Source organism: Ailuropoda melanoleuca, chromosome 2 (assembly GCF_002007445.2).
Source record: "Ailuropoda melanoleuca isolate Jingjing chromosome 2, ASM200744v2, whole genome shotgun sequence".
In the NCBI taxonomy this organism is placed as follows: Eukaryota; Metazoa; Chordata; class Mammalia; order Carnivora; family Ursidae; genus Ailuropoda; species Ailuropoda melanoleuca.
In genome coordinates this window covers 79060602-79080901 of record NC_048219.1, presented here as the reverse complement: position 1 = coordinate 79080901, position 20300 = coordinate 79060602, and the positions used below count along the sequence as shown (strand labels likewise).

Here is a 20300-nt window from a genome sequence, read left to right as displayed (position 1 = left end):
GAAGAAAATTAGTAAGCTGCCATATTAGTCTGAGAAGTCCAACAGTGTTTGTTGTTATGCAAGAATTATAGAAATAATAACAGTAAAATCTTTATATATTACAGAGGCCCAAACAAACAAAAAACTAAAAAATGGAGATTTTATTTTAACTTTAACAATCTGGTATGGCAGTTGCTTTTCTCAAAAGGGCTGAAGCAGTTCTGACCCCCAGCTGCTACGTATTTTCTCTAACAACAGACTGTTTAAAGACGCCTCACTTCTGGCGAAGCTATTCATTTCAACCTAAACTGCATCTAGCTTAAGCCTCAGAAGACAACTTTATCACCTCCAAGCCCTATGCAGACTAAACACAACACTTGTGCCCGATTCGGAATGGTGTCTTATATCCCAATGCTCCCTTAATTATAGCTCCTGCTTCTCAAGCTGTCTCTTTCGACTTGTCAAAAGCTGCCTAAAGTAACTAAAATTGGATTCGTGCAGAAAAAATGTATTTTAGGAAAACATGTGCAACAAACACCTACGCATCTGTTAACGTTAAAACCAGAAGGCAGTATGTTGCAGCCACATAAGAACAAGCTGTAAAATCTAATAATTCACAACATTTGTTTTGAAATCTTGTGGCAGTCTTTTAAAGCAACGCATCACAACGGTACAATCACTTCATCGACAAATCTTTATGGCGCGTCTATAGGCTAGGCCCTATGCTGGTGCTGAGGATATAAGAATTAGCAAACTAGACACATAAAGCTCTACAGGTTTGTTTGGTTTCTAAGGCTGAAAAGCAAAGAGAAAATAAGGTCGGCCTGCTTTTTTCCATTAGAGGCAGCCATCCTCCCCCACCCCTACCTCAATTGTGAAGGGGCTGAGGCCCACAAGTTTTTGTAAAAGTCACCTGTAATATTTACGGGGAACCACCTCCCAGAGTCCCAGAGCCAACAGGGGTAGATTCTCAGCTGAGTCTATTTAACACATGTTGCCAAACTACTGTAGTTTCCTAAAATCTGCTTGCTATTTATAGTAATACTGCTCCTAGAAAATGCTTTCTGGGTTTTACAAGGAGTCACCGCCATGAGCCAAGGACTCCCTGTGCAGCCTAATCAGTGAACTGTTCGGGTTCTAAGCTGATAATGCCTACGATGGACAGGAGAGCCAGGCTCTCAGATGAGAACCAAGACAAAGAACTGAGAAAACAACAGGCAATAGGAGTGAGGATTAGGAACGAGCTCAAACTTCCCCCAGTCCTTTTTTCTCTTCTCTTCATTGAGCAGATAAATATGGGATAAGAAATGGGAGGGTGTCCTGGGTTTAATCAGGTTAGGACTACTGGTAACGATGGGATGGGGTTTTGAGAAACAGAATAGTTTCCAGGGATGTACAGGGAAAGGAAGAAAATTCACCAATAGTGACAGAAGGGGAAGGCCTGTGGAAGTGGCAGAAATGAGTCACCAGCCAGACTGAACATTTATAGGCAATGTATGTTGGCAGGGGAGTCATTAAAACACTGGGCACAGCGGAGGGCACACTAGAGTCATCCATTCATAATATTAGCGACCACTGACTGTTCCTTGGATATGGGGAACATGGTATGCACTGAAAGAATCTACATAAAGGGGAAAAAATGACTCCTACACTGTTACAGTATCTGCAACACCTGGCAAATTGTGGTGTTACATACAAATACTAGTTGTTAATCATTTACTCTTATTACAGAGAAGGAAGACAGATTGAATGACGTGACCGAAGTCATACAGTTCTAATTAGTGGTATGGGAGGCAAAGACTCAGGCAATGAACTTTAATGTATGTGACTAGGCATGTGTCAAAGCCATAAACACGTGATCCCTAGGGAGCCATGCAAATCAAGACTGAAGCAAGCAGGGAAAGGAAGAAAAGGAGACAGACTCTGTCCCCACCCCCACCCCCACATTTCAGAAGGGAATTGCCTCATGCACTCTGGAGAATGAAACCATTGGAAATTACTTATCACACATGGCAAAGCTACCAGGGAAAACAAAACAAAACAAGAACCAACAGTTTTCAGTGATAAACTACCCTGAGGCATATTTATTAGACAGAAATGTCAGTCTTTTTCAGTCACTCTTGAAAAAAAATTAGCATGTCACATTAAGAGCATATAGAAATAATAGTTAAGATTTTATTTTTTTCACAATTATAACTTTAGAGTAATCCAAGAAAAGACTACTCAGATATGACTAAATGAACAACACATTTACTCTCTATCAGTGCAGGAAGGGAAAAGGCTTTTTGTATGAACTCTATTGAGCGGTTATTGATGGCTACTTAGGAAATCACTGATTCTCTAAGCCTCCTTGAAAATTATCTAGAAAATTATCTTTGTTGCTATAAAAAAATCTTCAGAAATGGAGCTTCATATGAACACACATGAAATAAACATGAATGCAATATTTAATAAAAAGGATAATTTCGAAAAACAAGAAAGCCCAAAGTACTTCACAGACCTTTTACCAATGAGCTTTTAAGATGTACACTGATATAACCTCTAATTAAATTTGAAACTATAAGCATCTTCTTAGATCCTTATACTTGGTGTGTTTTGCAGGGACTATGCTCTCTCCAGCATGCTGCAATCTCTCTTCTTTGGCCATTTCTCCTTCCTCTCATCCTCCTGCTGCTCACACAGGTACCCTTACTGTCTTCTCCTTGCTTCTCCAAATCTGATCTCAAGACAGATTGGGAAGCATCCTTACAATGGTGTAAAGGATTCATGATACTTGAAAGGAGGTATACCACCTTGTATTTTTTAAATTAGACTTTATTTTTTTTTAAAGCAGTTTTATTTTTTGTTTTATTTTTACTTATTATTTTCAAGTAGGTTCCACTCCCAGTGTGGAGCCCAATGCGGGGCTTGAACTCATGACCCAGAGATTAAGACCCGAGCTGAGACCTGGAGTCAGACCCTTGACTGACTGAGCCACCCAGGCACCCCTTTTAGGGCAGTTTTAGGCTCACAGAAAAAGTGAGTGGAAAGTAGAGTTTCCACATATCGCATACCCACCTCCCCCACCCATTGTGTCTTAACAGATATCAAATATTACAACAGAAGAATTCTTCCTCTGGGGTCTAGGGGATCCAGAAATGGTCTTCATGGAGTCCTTGATCTCCCAGGTAGTATCTTCTGAATTTTAGTATATGGATGTATATACATTTTTTAGGAAGCAAGTCTCATCAGGTTTGAAGTAGTTGGCATTCAAAAATGGTTAAGGCCTGCAAGCTAAAGAATGAAGTTCAAGGTCCAGACATGGGGTAGACTGAAGGAACCATTCTGGGGTCAGAAAGGCTTTACCATTGTCCCTAAAAGCATACCACACAGGAGGCTGACAAGCAAGTATCAGTATGCATACCCAGGCCTCTAACTACAACAGGAACCACAGAAAATACCCAGGTTAAAGACATTACAACCCATGAAATGACTTTGAAAACACATGATGACCTCTTTTTTTCTTTTAACACACCTTTAAAGCCTCTATCACGAGGTCTCTTGCTTCAAGCTCTCCTTCAAGAATACTGAATAGTGTTAGGAGTTCAGGCTTGCTGAGTTTTTCCAGATTCATCCTGAAAGCCTAAAACAAAAGCAACGATCAGACAATCTCCAGAAGACAGTGAGTTCGATAAGAAAAAATAAATAAATAAAGTGAGTCAGACAAGAAAAGAGCAGCAATTACAGTAAAAAATGCTTTAAGATGGCAAACGGTACAATTAAGTAGAAAAAAATAAGAGCTTTCTGATGTTAATCATAAACTGAGCAGTAAGAGAAAATAAAATTCACCTTAATTATGGATTTCATCACCACTCACAAAGATCAATTTTCCATCATTTTTCCTCCAGGCATATTTACGAACATCCTGGGAGGTCTCAGAAAGAATTAGTCATGAGTTTTGCTCACAAGAAGCACAGGTAAAATTGTGCTACCGTGAATACTATTCTACCAGAAAATCGTGAGACCATGAAAAGATTTCCCAGTTTTAGAGAACCAAATGCCTGAACCATATATAAAACATTCCGGAATCCCTCTGAAGTTGGCTGAAACGAAATTTGGGCAAAGAGAATGTCCGGTGGCAGTATGGGAGACGTTCTTCTTTTAAACCGTCTACTTTGACGTGATAAGTGTTCTCTGTGAAAGTAGACGGTTTAAAAGGAAAAACACCTATCACAGTATTTATATTTCATCTAATAAAATAAGACTTCAATGCAACCATCATACAAATAGACTTTTAAATAATTTCTTAAAATATACTGTCCTGATTAAACATCTTAATTGGACAGGTGACTACAAACTGAATTTATGTGACGCAGTAAGTTCATGTTTCTGAGAAGTCTTAAATCTTTTGAAATATGTGAAATGGCAAACTGCACAGCACAGACTCCATCCTTGCCACAAGATTAATTCCTCAAAAACCACATGGAGATAGAGGTTCGACTGCTACACAATTTTCCAAGGGTCTTCTGATCAGTGGGTACAGTAAGATACATTTTATAACTTCTGAGACTGAGCCAATTACTACTTTCCTTCTCTCCCTTTTTACTTCCAAATTGTCACTCTCATATAGTTTCCCTTAAAGTGAATTACAACATGACGAGTTCACACACCCTCCAGTAATTCCCAACTCTTATGAGCACATTAAATTTTAGGAGGCACACAAAAGAGTCATTGATTCCTTCCAGAGCTACTGCCTCTCAGGGAGGGAGAGCATGTAGAACAGGCATACTTCACTGTTGTTAGACTGTGTTCCAAGACATGCTGTACGAATCTTTTGCCACATGGCAAAATATGGTCCATCTAACTGCAGCTCGGACTGCTAACTTTCTAACTCCCGAGTTTTAGCAGCTGGTAAGTGATCCTTACTTGGGGATTATAGAAGGCCTCTCACAACGGGTTATTTTAAAAATAACTAAAAAAACAAAAGCACAAACCCAATAAAGCCACACACTTAATTTAAGATGGTATGTTGGAAAGAGCGTGTGGCTTTGCAGTCAGATAGATGCCAGGTCTGCTAGTTGCGTGATTTGGGGCAAGTTTTCTGATTCTTGGTTTTCTTAACTGTGAAAGGGAGATGATGATATCTAACTCATAGGGTTGCTGCGGAGACTGGGTTTATAAACGTAAAACATCTTGCCAAGTTCCTGATACAAGCTGAACAATGGCTTAATTATTAATAACTACTATCCTCTCTCATTTTCCACAAGAATTCTAAGAAAGGCATTAGCAAAATTGGGGGCAGCCAAGATCAATGACCTCAGAAATACCTTCAAGCTGCCCTTTTGCAGTTGGGAAACACAAGTGAAGAGGGCTGAGAGCATCCTGGAGTGAAGAACGGTGAGGAATTTAAGCCATCCGTTGAGTCACACTGGTTTCTTAGGTGAACCCCGTCCCCCTCTTCCCGATGGTTTCATGTTTTAATCTCGCAGAGATGAAAAGCAGATGAAAAATCCTATCATTTTCTGCCCATCCCCTTCCCTCCCAGGATGGTAAGCAGAATACTGAGCACCTGTAAAGGTACTCTGTAAATCCCAACTACACTGGGGAAATGAACGGGATGTAGGAGCACCAAAGTACAACAGTAGTGTTCACACGTATTCTTCTCCTTTCCTTCAATATCTGTGTAGTCCTTCAATCCTCGTATTTAGAGATCTAAAACTGGGGCTGAAGGGGGCAGTGCCACGTGAGGAAAGCACAACAGGCTGGGAGTGAGGAGTGCAGAATTTTAGTCTGAGTTCTGCCACTAAGCAGCTGTGTGGCCTTAAGGAAAAAAGTTACCCAGTTGCTCTGGCACTGAGTTTCCTCACAGGTAAAATCAGACCGACTACATAATCTCTAAAGTCCTTCTTGTTTCCATTCTAAGCTTTCATGGGTCAAAATCAAGAATTTATTGTTAGAGAATCCAGTGAAATAAGAATAAAGTGAAAATACAAAGAACTAAATTAGGCCATACCTAAATCAAAGTCTTGGATCTGTTGTGATAAATACACATCCTCATTAAAGAGAAAAACTGAAACAATCTTCAGAGTCACTTTAATTATAAAGGAGTCCGACCTAGGCAAGGAAGAATTCCATTCTTTGTCAATGGCGTAAAGCACTATAGTCTTGTTATCTACGTTTGTAAATCGCTTCTGCACACAAATTTTAATATCTGGAACATTCTGCCAATATGTACCCACTCATCCAGCTGAGTGTCTACATGAAGTGAATACAATACAAATATGACACAGGAGGAAAAAAAGGGTCACAGCTGTGTAACTGAAAAACCAACAGGTCTGTTTTCACATATTCCCATAACCTTTCTTTAGAAATACTAAAATTCAGCAGTTCTTTGCCGTTCTTTATATTTGACTCCAATCTCAATACACAAGACACTGCAATAAATTTAATATAAGTGAAAGACAGTAAAACTACATTATGTTTTAGGGTGATAGCGATATTCCCGGGAGTGGGGGTTGCGGTGGGGGTGATACTGACCTGATAACTGGCAGTCACACTTTCGTCCTCGGGTATAAATTCTTAAGGTCTTCTTCAGTTAAAATTTGCGAAAACTGACAAATATATTTAAAATGCCATCCGCATGGTGGAAAAGCGTCCAATACTGCAAAATCATAAGAAATGTATTATCTATGTGACCATACTATAAACGATTTGATAAATCCCATGAACGTCAATTGTCATTACAGCTGATAAGGTCTGACAGGTTGTGGATTGACACAGACAAGAAAGAAAACAGCCACTTCTTCAAGTCGAAGCTGAGTAACATTGGAAAAATACCGTGCATCTGACTTCCCTTTTGCAATTACAGTTAGGGAAGGTGAGGGCTTTCAAAATCTTTTTTTACTTGAAGATGTCCACTGCCATTTCAAGGACTAACTTATGAATGTCCTAGAAGAGAAATGACTTTGTCTCCCTGAACTGACAAAAGCCTATTTGCTTAAATCACCATGACTGATGCATAATACACTCGGATAGAAAAATGACGTAATTACAACAGAACTTTTCAAACTGCTAAATTTTGTAAGGTATGCACCTATCACCTCACCTCCCGCCAGTCAATGAACAAACAAATCAACCTGTCACCGCCTGGACTTTGTAAGGCTAATTACTCATCCCAGCTCCTACTTTTTCCCATGTTCCCCCAAATATGAAGTGTTAAATTATATGCCAATTCTGTGTTTATGTTTTCCTGATAGTATATCAGACCGGCAAACTTTTTAAAAAATGATAGGCTTTAAATTTTATGTGAGGAAACCTAACTTTTGTCTTGTACTTTAATCCACCAACTCTTAAACTTGACTCCCATTTTTGCCTAATATATAAATGATGTGGCCCAAGATATTTGGAAAAACGCTGTTGCTAATTCCATATTAATTGTCAGAAATATGACTGCCAGATTTTTGGCATGCCGTATCGTAGTCTATGCATTCTCTACTTGCTTTCTAAATGAGCTGTTGTCACTGTCATCATCCATTAAGTAACTCTGAAAAACAAGATCATTTCAACCAGATGCTCAGCTCATTTCTTCCACTTGAATGTCTCCAGGACGTAACTTTCCTTAGAGTTTAGAGGCAGATATGTCTGTTCAAGGCACGCCACAGTCTATAAATTTGAAATAAAAACCACTTGTAGACAAGTCGTCTGGATACATTATCCTATACAGCTAACTGTAGCTATATTAAGCTTTACGGTTGTCTCAATTAAAAAATAAATATATATAATTATACGTATTTTAATACCCTAGGAAAAAATAAGCCTATTTATGGGATATGTACGAAACTTATTTCTAGGTTATCAGTAAATGATGTTAAACATCAGTTTGCCCAGCGCACCATTTGTTCTATTCACATGCTACTTTCCACCAAGTCAGGGCCAACAGGCAGGAGTGTGTGAGTCTTCTACACAAACTTTCATGTGCCAACAGTCACAAGAGTTGTGGCTATCGAGAAGGGCGCCCGCACCCCTCCTTCACCCTCTGAAATGGCAGTGCTGATTTCGCCATGGGGGTATGTTGCTGCGGCCTGGGTTCTGTTCATTTTATTCTGACCTTTTCCCTTCTCTGGGTAATACCCAAGCCCCATTCGTTCTGGTTCTGGTTGCTTCTTTTTGTTCTTGAGGAGGTCCCAGCTTCTGCTCTGGAACTCTGAATTAATTCTACAGGATAGCAGGCGTTGTTGCCTTTTTTACCACAGAGAGATGGGTTGGCAGAAAAAGAAACACCCCAAACAGTTTCTATAGCTACGTAAGCAGGAGGGCAGGGCAGGGTGGAGTACAAGTACGATGTTTGTCTATCTAGTATCTGGGTGTGTGTCTGTCTTTATGTGGAACTGTAGGCTTCATCTCTAAAGAGTGGGTAGTATGGCGCATGAAAGAGGGAGAGCACATTTTTGGATGAGTCTTAGATATTTTTGGACATAGAAACACCTTAAAAAATCTACACAGATCTGTTTTGTGTGTGTGGTTTTTTTCAAGTCAACTTGGGTAGTATAAAAAACAAATCAGTTGTTTTGCCCAGAAAATCATGCTTGCAAACTGCATAAAAATCACTTCTTTAATATATACTGAGACATCAGCTTTAAAAAACTTACACTTGGGCTGCAATGGACTGGGTCCAGGCCATTTAGGAAGTTTTTAGTATTAGCAATAAGATAGAAAGCAGATTTGCTCCAATTATATAAGGATTTTCACATATGTATCAGCTAAGACAAAATATAGGAAGCCAACCAATTCTTAAAATTCAGAGTCAACGCTGACATACAAAATGGGTGTTTTTGACAGCTTTCCACTAGATAATGTACTTCCTTAAAAACCCAGAATATATGAAACTTAAAAAATAAAATAAGCATGTCACATTTATAAATACTAAATCTAAACATGGACAAAAATGAACTGCTATTTTTAAAAATGTATCCAAAGCAACCTACTATCCGGGGGTAGAAGGCGTTGACATCTTACCTTGACTATCTCAAAAAGATTTAAGTTTCCCCACCCTCTAGCACTTCTAGTTTCTCAGAAGGGTTATTTATGCATTTGGGGGTAAAAGAGTGACAACATTCCAAATTGTACTTCTCATTCCACTTTTGGCATTTTAGGATTAGGCTAGGGAAGAAAAACATGTCAAAATACTTTCAGAAAATAATTTTCTGACCAAGAAAGCAGATCTTTTGTACCTTTACTAAAGAGAGCTGTTTTTGCTGTTATTATTTACAAAGGTTCTAAAACCAAGGTATAAAAACAAATATTTTACTGACATCTACAATACTAAGCAATATAAGCTTTACTACAAATGCCAAATCAATCTTCCAGTTGAAGATAAAAGATACTGCTGGACTATTTGGATCCTTATGTGTCTATGTGTTATATTAAGTGTTTGGGCCACCTGGGTGGCTCAGTTATTTAAGCTCCGACTCTTGATTTCTGTTAAGCTCCAACTCTTGATTTTGGCACAGGTCATGATCTCAGGGTTGTGAGATCAAGCCCCGCACTGGGCTCCACGCTGAGCGTGGAGCCTGCTTAAGATTTCCCTCTCCCTCTGTGCCACCCCCTGCTCTTTCTCTCTCTCCCCTCTGCCCCCACCCCCTGTGCTCTCTCTCTTAGGAAAAAAAAAATTGAGTTCCTGTGCCCATTCATATACTGAAGTCTTTTTTTTTTTTTAAAGATTTTATTTATTTATTCGACAGAGATAGAGACAGCCAGCGAGAGAGGGAACACAAGCAAGGGGAGTGGGAGAGGAAGAAGCAGGCTCATAGCGGAGGAGCCTGATGTGGGGCTCGATCCCATAACGCCGGGATCACGCCCTGAGCCGAAGGCAGATGCTTAACCGCTGTGCCACCCAGGCGCCCCCATATACTGAAGTCTTGATCCCCACCCAGGACCTCAGACTGTGATGCATTTGGAGACAGGGTCTTTAAAGAGGTAATTAAGTTAAAATGCAATTATTAGGGTGGGCCCTAATCTAATATGGCTGGTATCCTTGGAAGAGGAGGAAATTTGGACACAGACATGCGAGAGGAAAAGACCATGTGAAGACACAGGGGGAAGATGGTCATCTACGAGCCAAAGAGTGAGGCCTCAGAAGAAACCAATCCTGCTGACACGCTGATTTCCGATTTCTAGCCTCCAGGATTATGAGAAAATAAATTTCTGTTGTTTAAGCCACCCGATCTGTGGTGTTACGGCAGCCCCAGCAAACTAATACAACATGTTAACCATTTACTACTTTAAAGACTCTCAGAGCTTCTAGATTAAGCCTTCCCCTTACCAGGAGAATGCTTAACATTTCTCAGAATGCCTTGCTTTGTCTTACTGTTATCGATCTGTTTTTTTGAGCCACACTATAGCTAGTATTATATACAACAGAATGGTTTCAAAACAGTTTTGGAGATTATAAATTTCAGGATCCTGAAATGTAATACGAATAATGCACTTAGAAAGAAATTGCAACAGTGCTAAGGGATCGAGATGCTTGTGTATCCAATAGTCAATACAGACTCTGAAATAGGCCCCAAGAAACCAGTTCTGTAATGAAGCTAATTAAGGTCGACATTTAAAATACTTTCAGTACTCTATTCAAACATACTCTATTCACAGAAGATTCTAGGATCTTTTAGAAGATTCTAACAGATGCCAGATTTTCTGGATTTATGCTCAGTACAGAAATGAATAATGATATAATTGAGCCTATCAATGTTAATCACCACCACCTCAGAGTTTTACAGCAGAGTTTTCCAAGAAGAATACAAGCAGGAACAGCAATAACAAAAAAGATAAACATTTATTGAGCTAAATAAAAACAAAACAAAAAAGATAAACATTAATGGGTTCCAGGCAGTGTTCCAAGTACTTGCCATGAATTAATTTAATCCCCCCAACAGCCTTAGATGATGGATGCTACAATCACCATCACACCCCCATCTTACAGATTGGAAAAGTGAGGCACAGAGGCTAAATAACTTGCTCAAGGTCTCCGATCTAGTATGCGGCAGAAATGGGATTTGAACCCAAGTAATCTGATTCCAGCGGCTTCCTTAACAACTACTGCTACTTGGTAACTACTATTCACATCTGATCTCATTTCACCAGTTTTAAGAATTGTGTGGTAGAAAAACCTCAGCTAAAACGTGATCCACAAATCTGGTCGGGACCTCAGAAATAATCGAATTCAGCACTCTTCATTTTACAGACGAAAACTGAGGCCAGGGTTATTCAGTGAATTCCTGAAGATTACGGTTAAATTGTAAAACTAGGTCTAACACTTACATCTTTTGAAGACCCAGTCTAATCCACTTTCTGGGACACTATGATGGGTATCAGATTTTCGTTCTGTTTAGCTCTGTTTTAAGACTTGTGCATCTCTGGTGTATCTCTTTCTGGGTGTGACTATCCCTCTCTTTCTCTCACTGTCTGTATATGTGTATACGTCTGTTTCTCTCATTGTCTCTCTCGTTTGTTGCCAGTAAGATTTATATATGTACTGAGGAAAAGAAGGAAGTGGCCTCATGCCCATAAACAAACATTCAAACATCTCTCCCCCAAAATGAGTACATTTAGCACAATGCTATTAAAAACAGGTCTGTCTACCTGGATATCTGTTTACACCCTTTCAAGTATTCTCATCCGAGACAAGACCAAACCGGAAGAACTACATTAGTTAAGCTACTGGAATGAATGTTAATGAAAATGAATAATAGATTTTATGTTAACATTTGTCATTAAAAAATGTCTTTAAACATTAGAAAAATACCAGAAGTATGAACCACCAAGTATATTTGTCAGTTGACTTTGTTTAGTTTAAATGAAATTATAACAAGATTTCACTGACATATATATCTGTCTGTATCACCTATCATTCTCCTAAACTTTTGTTTTTCTGAAATAATGCCACCAAGAGTTGTAAAATCCCACAATGAAGAAAAAAATAACATATAGATTGATTTTCTTCCCAGTAAAATGATTCATGGGCCACAACTCTAGGAGCAGCCTGAAATACAAAAACCCTTCAAATGTCCATGTAGAAGGAAGTCATTGACTCCATCAGGATTCTAAACTGGGAAGAAACAGAACATGCAGTACAAGGATGAGCCATAAAATAGTCAAGGTATCTGTGCTGTGGCTATGCCCAGAGCCTGCCTCGCCCGGAACCGCAAAAAATTCCACAACAAATACTATAACTGGTTTAACCTTTAAAATTTTGTCTTCCTTTCTTTTTAAATGAAAAAAAAATTTTTTTTGAGAGAGAGAGAGAGTGCATGCCTGCACACAAGTGGGGGGAGATGGGGGGGCAGGGAGAAAGAGAATCAACACGGGGCCCAATTCGGGGTTAGATCTCAGGGCCTTGAGATCGTGACCTGAGCAGAAATCGAGTCGGACGCTTAACCGACTGAGCCACCCAGGCGCCCCTTAAATTTTGTCTTCTAAATCAGATCACGGATTTTAAAAAAAGTTTAACAATTTGCTCTCAGCTGAAAATTACCAACGACGGACCTAGCAATTGTTTTTGCTCCAATGTTCTTTAGAGACAGTCACTCTCCTGAGAGGCGGTGTGTTGCAGTGAAAAGCTGTGTGGGTTTCCATCCTGGCTCTCCTACTTCACCATTCCTTGATCCACTTAACATGTGAGTTTTCAGTTAGTTAAAATGAGTGACTGATCAGTTCTCATCCCTGGAGCACATACATGGTTTTATCAGCAAGGATAATGAAGTTTTACTTTTCTGATGAGTTGCCAGTTTCTATCATTCATGTGTCTAATTTAGAAATCAAGACAAATTGACTCCTTCTGACCTGGCGGGTTGATTTGCTTCAGGAAGGAGATGGCCTGGCCAGTTTCTGGGAAAGTCGGCTCAGGGACATGCACAGCATCCATTCAGGCCAATGGTTATCTCCATACTTGGGAAAAGAAAAGGACATCCTTCTGCCTACACTAACTTTTTGTGACTTAAGGACACAGGTGAAATGCATGCTTTCACTTCCACAGAATTTTTTACAGCTTTTAATCAAGTCACAATTTTAACTTCATGCCTGAGAAATGGATTTTCTAAACATAGCATGGCTATTTTTTATATTATGTTAAATGCATAGTGGATATGTATCTATATTCATAACCCAGGAGCAGTTATCACTTTGTTTTATCAGTTCTTCTGTTTACATATCTGTCTTCTGAGACTTTGCTCCCCTAGACAAACTCAACTTGATTAAACTTAGCACCTAGCAGTGTGGTTCAAAGCGGGTATTTAAAAAATGCTGGTTGGAAAGAAATGTACAGTATAAAACCTTGAATGATGGCCAAAAAGACTGGGTTTTATCTTTTAGGAAATGAGAAGCCACTGAACATTTTTAACCAGGTGAATTTCACAACAAAAGCATACTCTTAGGAAGGGAAAGAGCTGCTTTGACTGAAGGGAAATTAGCAGAAAAAGTAGTTAGGAGAAAACTTCAAAAAGCATAGGTATGAGGAGAAAATGTGTTAACTAGGATGGTGGCAGTCAGGATGGAAGAGAAATGACGGATGCAGGAGACTTCGTGCAGAATTTACAGTAAGTTGGTACTGGTTCCATTCCACGAGGCTGGAGGGGAAATCATCCCAGATCAGGTGAACTTTTAGACTGCCTAACTAGAACGATGATGCCATTAATAGAAACAGGGATGTTAGAAAAGGAACTGGCTTTAAGGGGAAAAGGGTCACTGCTGTGAGACACACTGAATGAGAAGTCATCAGACTCCCAAGAGGAACGAATGTGTTAAGGGTCAGTCAGTGGGGGGAAGGCTAAAGGTTTAGCAGTGGAGAAGTCTTCAGGGGTAGAGCCTTTTAAGAAAATTTCTTCTGTGCCTTCAATTTAAAACAAGAGGCAATAGGAAGGAGCTGATACATGGCACTAGACCTGATCATTTTTGTACCCTCACCTATCAAATCACTTAAGAACCAGATTGGTTCTGGGGCGCCTGGGTGGCTCAGTCGTTAAGCGTCTGCCTTCGGCTCAGGGCGTGATCCCAGCGTTCTGGGATCGAGCCCCACATCAGGCTCCTCTGCTGACAGCCCGCTTCTTCCTCTCCCACTCCCCCTGCTTGTGTTCCCTCTCTCTCTGGCTGCCTCTCTCTCTCTGTCAAATAAATAAATAAATAAAATCTTNTCTCCCACTCCCCCTGCTTGTGTTCCCTCTCTCGCTGGCTGCCTCTCTCTCTCTGTCAAATAAATAAATAAATAAAATCTTAAAAAAAAAAAAAAAAGAACCAGATTGGTTCTATCCTTACTCCTGTACCACCTGCTGCAACGGAAAGGACTAGGTTAGCAGAAACTGAGAGATGGGGCACCCCTTCCCCCATACTTCCCCAAAGCATAGTTAGTGCTTCTCTCTCTTTCCTGTAACTTACCTGTCACTTACCCTATGTTCTTTCCTCCTTTGTAACTTACAGTTCTTATCTCTTGTTGAAACAATTCATCCCTGCTTGCTTCTCCCTGCTGTACTTCTTCCCTGGCTCTCGCCAGTCTAGAACGGCAAACCCACAGCCCTCTTCAGCCTCGCCCTCCCTAGCAGCTGCGTACAAAGGACCCAAGCAGATGCTCTCAAGGCTCAAGGTCAGAAGTTTTTTTGGTCTGTAAACCCCATCATCCTGTGCTCTCCTATTTTCTTTTCTAGTTTCTATTGAACTCAGTAACAATTAAGGATTACATTCTTTGTGGTTCCACAAGTCAGAAAGGCTTCATTTAGCAGCAAAGGATACATTTAGATTGGAAACCCTGGCTTTGGACCTGAAATACAGAGTTTGGAAATACTTGGCAGGGAGGAACCATATTACTGCATTCTTTACTTCAATGCCTGCTTGTGGTTCTGTTTCCTCAACCCACACACCCCTGTCCTCGACTCCCCCCACCTCCACTCTTAACTCCTGTCTATTGTTTCTTCTCACCTGTTCCCATCATTGCTCCTTACTTCAGGGGCAGTTGGGGGAGTTGTCTTCAAAAGGCAAAAACCACTTTTGATCAAAATTACCACTAAAAATCCTTAAATCTAACAGAAGGTGAAACCCTGTACTGTCATCCCCGTGTCCACAGAACCACATATAGGACACTGAGGATGGAGCTACTTAAGATGGTAGAGTTTGAAGTGTGGCAACTGACAAGTCAGAGAACACACCAGATGGTTGAATCCCTCGCCCTTCTTTTTTTCTGGCCAAAAAATTCAAGAAAGATAATTTGCATGACAAAATTACGAAACACATACTCTACGAGGCAGACACACATAGTCTCCTAAAAATCCTTGTATCGGATGTCTGAGATCATGACATATATAAGCTTTGTTTCCTCAACTTAGGAATCTTAGCTATATACTGAAATATTTAAAAGCAACCAAATGATAACAAAAGTCATATAGTGATTCTTCACCTTTGTTAAAATGCTAAAGGAGTAAAAGAATATTTAATATCAAGTTCTGTAACTCACATGCAAAGTGCTAATAATGACGGCAATAAGACCTACCACTATTGTGTGCTTCCTACATGCCAGAGACCTCGCTCTGTGACTTATGTATACATTAGTTCATGTAAACCTTAAAAAAAAAACCACTCCCAGAATCACTTCTATGTCACAGCTGAGGAAAATGGGATCTAGTGAGATAGAAAACTGCCCTTGCCTGGGTCACACAGTAAAAGAGCAGCAGAGCTGGGATTTGAACCCAGGTTTGCCTTTAGAGTTTCGGCTGTAAATTCCCACGCTCTATACACTCACGATGAATAAGCCGTTTTCTCACTGAAATGCTCTGAACTGAAACTCAGAAGATGTGATTTTTAGTTATTAGCAGCAAACATGCAGGAAATAAGAAAAAAATGGCCTTCAGAGACAGGCTGACAAGCCATTCCTGGGGTCAACCACCACAGAATGGACAAATTTCCTCCAGAAATAAATCTCTGCTTCTCATACGGTGTCACCAAATGCCAGTTCAATGGCAACTCCTTGAAACACAGTTCTCCTACACTCAGAAAAGCCAAGAATTCCCATCCTGTCCTGCAAATTAACTGGTAGCATTGCGAACCTGATTCTGCCAAGACACAAGTCCATCATAGACCAAGTGCACTGGGCCCACCATAATCAGTCCGCATGATTCCATTCAGGGACCCAATATTGTCTGTGTCCCTGTTCATGTATTTAGTGCTAGTTCAGAAAAGCACAAAATCGACTAAAAATCCACTTTAAAAAATCCCAAGGAAGATCAGGAACTTGACAAAACCAAACACTTGGAAAACATCCTTAAAAACCAGCAATCAGTTCTTAGTATATTCTCCTAAATTCACCTCATTCCACTCAAGTCAGATTCTCAGAAAAATAAAATCCTAAAATGACTAGCAGCAATTACATTAATAAGTCTCCTTCATATTTCATTATAGCAAAATTATATATATAAACATCAGATATTTTCTTATAGGAAATTCAATATTTTAGAGTCACTTAAGGTACGGGAGTTTCCTAAGACATCAGGTAGGGAAAATAAAGCTAAATCAAGGCAAAAGGCAATGGACTATTCACGAAGTTGTACCATATCCTACCAGTATTTATCTTTCTAGTCTACCCTAAGGTGACAGCTTCAAACCAAGTTCAACCAACACTTATCCCAGGCACTGGGAAAAACACAATGATTTTTAAAAAATTACTACTACCTGCTCTCAACGAATTTGTAATTAAGTGACATAGATTAGACATATACATAAAAATTCTCTGCATATAATGCTTCTCCTCATCTAATATGACCAAACAGTTGTTGAAAAAGCCAGAGAAAAGATTTCCAAGACCCAAACGTGTATCAGGCAGGTCTTGCTTATTGTGCTAAATCATCAAAGAGCATTATTTGCTTTCCCCTCTCTGCTCATTAAAACTCTGGCAATCACCCCTGTTTGGGTTGCCTTAGTCTCTTACCTCAGTTTATTTTCTGTTCTCTGCTCATGTAATAAGATATATCTTTTTGGGATTTCCTGTTCTGCTTTTAGTTTTTTCCTGCTGCTATTGCCGGGGGCCCACGTCTTACCCTCTCCTATCAAGTTTTGTGTTTGCTGGGGAGACCTACCACATGGTTTTTTTCTTTGTGCTTTTTTATTGGAGATCTGGAAACAATCACTGAACAGATCTGTGAGCACTAAGAGTGGCTCTGAAAACTTCGAAGCCAACTATTCAAAAATAATAAACTTGAGGAAGTCTACCTTCAGAAAGTCTAATCAGGAGGGTAAAAGAGCCATTATAACTACCCACCATGATTTCAACTCCTTGCTTCTCATTGCTATTAGCTTGGCTATAGATAACAGTAGTAAGAAGGACTTCAGATTGAAAGCAAAAGAAATAATGTTAAAAAAATATGGTAAATTTTAATACATGTAAGTGCTACCCTTAGATGATTACTGGGGATACAAAGTCATTAACATTAGGCCAAAATCATCAATATTTTGCACCTGCTGAAATGAAGGTCAACTTGATAAAGCCTTTATAAGCACAACACAGAGATACTTCTTGGTGGTTACAGGTCTGTGAATAGCTGGAGTTGACCTTGCTTTTATTTATCCTTATCTCTGAGATTTAAAACTTGCTCTGACTTTTCATCCCCTACATTCTGGTAGGTAATACCAGTGTTATAAAACCAATCAACAACATCATATGTATTTCAGCTTCCCCTGGAAGGAAAAACCCACCATAAAAAAGGGGCTGCAGAGTAACCAAAGGCCACAGGATGAGATTAATGATAAACCTAGATGGCTGAACCTGAATTTTCTTCAAACACTTCCTGCCTTTTGTTTCAACAGAACTATACCTTCAAGGTTAACTGCAGTCTCCCTGAGCAACCGACCAGCCCACCCTAGACTGGGAGATATTCATTCCTAATCGAATGCTCTTTACTTACTTATCTACATTGCTTTATTTGAAAACATGCTATTATTCACTGACAGCCAAACAATATACACTGCATTCTACCCACGTAAGGCCAACTCTGCAGAAATCCAACACACCCACCTATCTGTGAAACATAAAAGGATGGTTTTTCATTAAGTTCCCAGGGCAGAAATAGGGTAGAAAGCAAAAATGAAACGCAACTCAAACCTAAAAAACCCTTGAAGTTGGGTTCTCCCTCAAGGAACAGAGAGTGGAGGGAAGGTACAAAGGGTGAAGGGGCAGTGGGGAGTTAGTATTTCTCCTCCCTCCAGAGTCTAAAACAGTCCCGAAACAGGTGGGCTCTCGATCCCCGCCACCCCGCCCCTCCCCGCTCAAGGGAACAGAGGATCCGAGGGGCTTCGGGAGGAAGCCCGAGTATCAGAGAGTGGGGGATGGGAAGAACTGAAGTGGGGGAAGGCCGCTTCTTCTGTGGAGCTGGCTGTCTAGGTCGGGTCTTGATTTCTGCTTCTCCCATCTTTTTTGAAAAACACCGATTTTTATCTTACGGGTGAAACTAGCTCTGGTCCCACTCTAGCGAGCAGGGACAAGTGCAGGGAGGGATGTCTGGCCTCCCGGGGGGTACAGAACGGGGGTGGGGGCGGCAGCCTAGAGAATGGGAACCTGTGCGCCCTCCCCAAGGCTGAGGCGCTGGGCGAGCGGGGTAAACGAGGGGTGTCAGGAGGGAAGGCCCTTCTACGGAGCTGGGATTGACGGGGGACAATAAGTAGTTGTGAGGACCCTCGGAGGATGAGGAGCCGCCTCCTCGGGGAATACCGGGAGGCGGAGGCGACGGCCCCGCCCCCTCAGGGGATGGGCGCAAGTGGCAGTTGGGACGGTGGTGGGAGGACACCGGTGGTCCTACCCTTGCTTTTCTCTCGAGAACCCGGCCCCCCAGCCAGCGCCAAGCCCCAGCCCTGGCGGCTCCTACCTTTTCCCAGCGCTCCGGGCTCTGCTCCCCGCCGCCTCCGCCACCCGCTCCCATCCACAGCCCCCCGAGGCCCCGCCCCTCAACCGCCAGGCGGGCGCACTGGCATTCACCAGGTCCAATCGCCACCTCGCTTCCTCAGCCCCGACACCAATCCGCGCCGGCTGGAGGAGGGGCTTCTCCAATGTCATTTAGGCTCCTCCCGGGGCCCCAAGATCCCTTTTGTTTGGGGAGAGCCGGGCTGGGATTGAGCTCGCGTCACTTCCGGGAGGAAGCGCCCTCCTCCGGCCCGGGCTCCCGGGTGGGTTCGCGCCCCTCCCGGCTCCGCTTCTGCAACTTTCCACCTTGTGTGCAGCATCTGGGCAGCACGGGGCCGAGTGTTTGGTGCTTTACCCTCCTGGTCTGGGAAGCTTAGGAATGGCGGGCTTTGGGTGCCCGGGTTGATTGGGCACATTAACGTTTCATTTGATCCAAAATGTTAATAAGTGAAATGCCCTTTGGTGCCTGCTTTAGAATTAGTTGTCGGAAAACCTGGTAACGTGGCTTTCCTGCTGTCTTTTTCTCTTGGACCAGCTTGTGGGTGTGGTGCTAGAAGCAAGAGCGCAAAGATGATAAGCCCCGAGACACCCCCGCCCCACCCCGCCCTTCTCTTTTCCCATTAAATTTGGGAGCGAAATACTAACACTGGAGCCCCTGGCGTGGGGACACCGGGTAGCACCAGGGGGAGCAAAACCCAGTCCGACCTGCCTTCCAGGCAGAAGTGCAATAACTGCAAATTAGTCTGTCAAGGTTTTCCACGCTATGCGTGTCCAATGAGGGGATGTTTTTGTGTCCGTGGCCCTCTTATATTGTGGGGCAATGGCGTTTGCGTTGAAGCTGGAACGGAGGGCAGTGTGGAGGATGCAAGGAATGTCTGTCTGTCCCTCCTTGTGAACACAGGAATGTAGATCTTGCTGTTAGCAGCAAGCCCTCCCAGGGCCAAATAACCCAGAGAGGGAAGAGGATGCATCCCTATCTGACGTTAAGGTTTCTGGATTCCCTTTCCATAGACTGCACTCCAGTCCACCAGATTGATTTAGCTGGTTAAAATAATAATAACCACATTATTTTAAATACAATATAATAAATACTTATGATACAATTAAATATTTATAATGCATAAGTAATGTATTGCTTTTAATACATTATCCCTAATCGTAACAATTATTATTAAGCAAGATAGTATTAGGGGCATAGTATTGATCTAGGAAGACATGTCATCACTGTGGCGGTACTTTCATGTGCCATCTTTATTTAATCTGCGCTATTATATGATAAATCTATCCTAACCTGTAAGATAGACATCGTCCTGCCCATTTCACAGATGAGAAGATAGCAATGAAAAGAGATCAGATAAGGTCACAGAGCTAGTAAATGATAAAGAAAGAACTTCCAATGAGGATGTATGGCTTG

The 20300-nt window shown here is 41.3% G+C and overlaps 1 protein-coding gene across 3 annotated transcripts in view; it reads right to left on the bottom strand.

Annotated features, from left to right (window-relative positions):
* The window catches only part of CTTNBP2NL (CTTNBP2 N-terminal like), a 50730-nt gene extending 31768 nt beyond the window's left edge, over window positions 1-18962 (bottom strand). Inside the window, exons 1-5 of one of the 3 annotated variants that reach the window (XM_034654097.1) lie at window positions 18852-18962; window positions 6496-6619; window positions 5286-6072; window positions 3808-3883; window positions 3494-3601 (exon numbers count right to left, since the gene is read on the bottom strand). In XM_034654097.1, coding sequence (XP_034509988.1) covers window positions 3494-3601; window positions 3808-3825 — 126 coding nt within the window. In that variant the 5' untranslated portion in view covers window positions 3826-3883; window positions 5286-6072; window positions 6496-6619; window positions 18852-18962. The remainder of the gene's footprint in view (window positions 1-3493; window positions 3602-3807; window positions 3884-5285; window positions 6073-6495; window positions 6620-18851) is intronic. The other 2 variants (XM_034654098.1, XM_011223690.3) reach the window with 2 other exon arrangements.
* Window positions 18963-20300: the final 1338 nt, after the last annotated feature.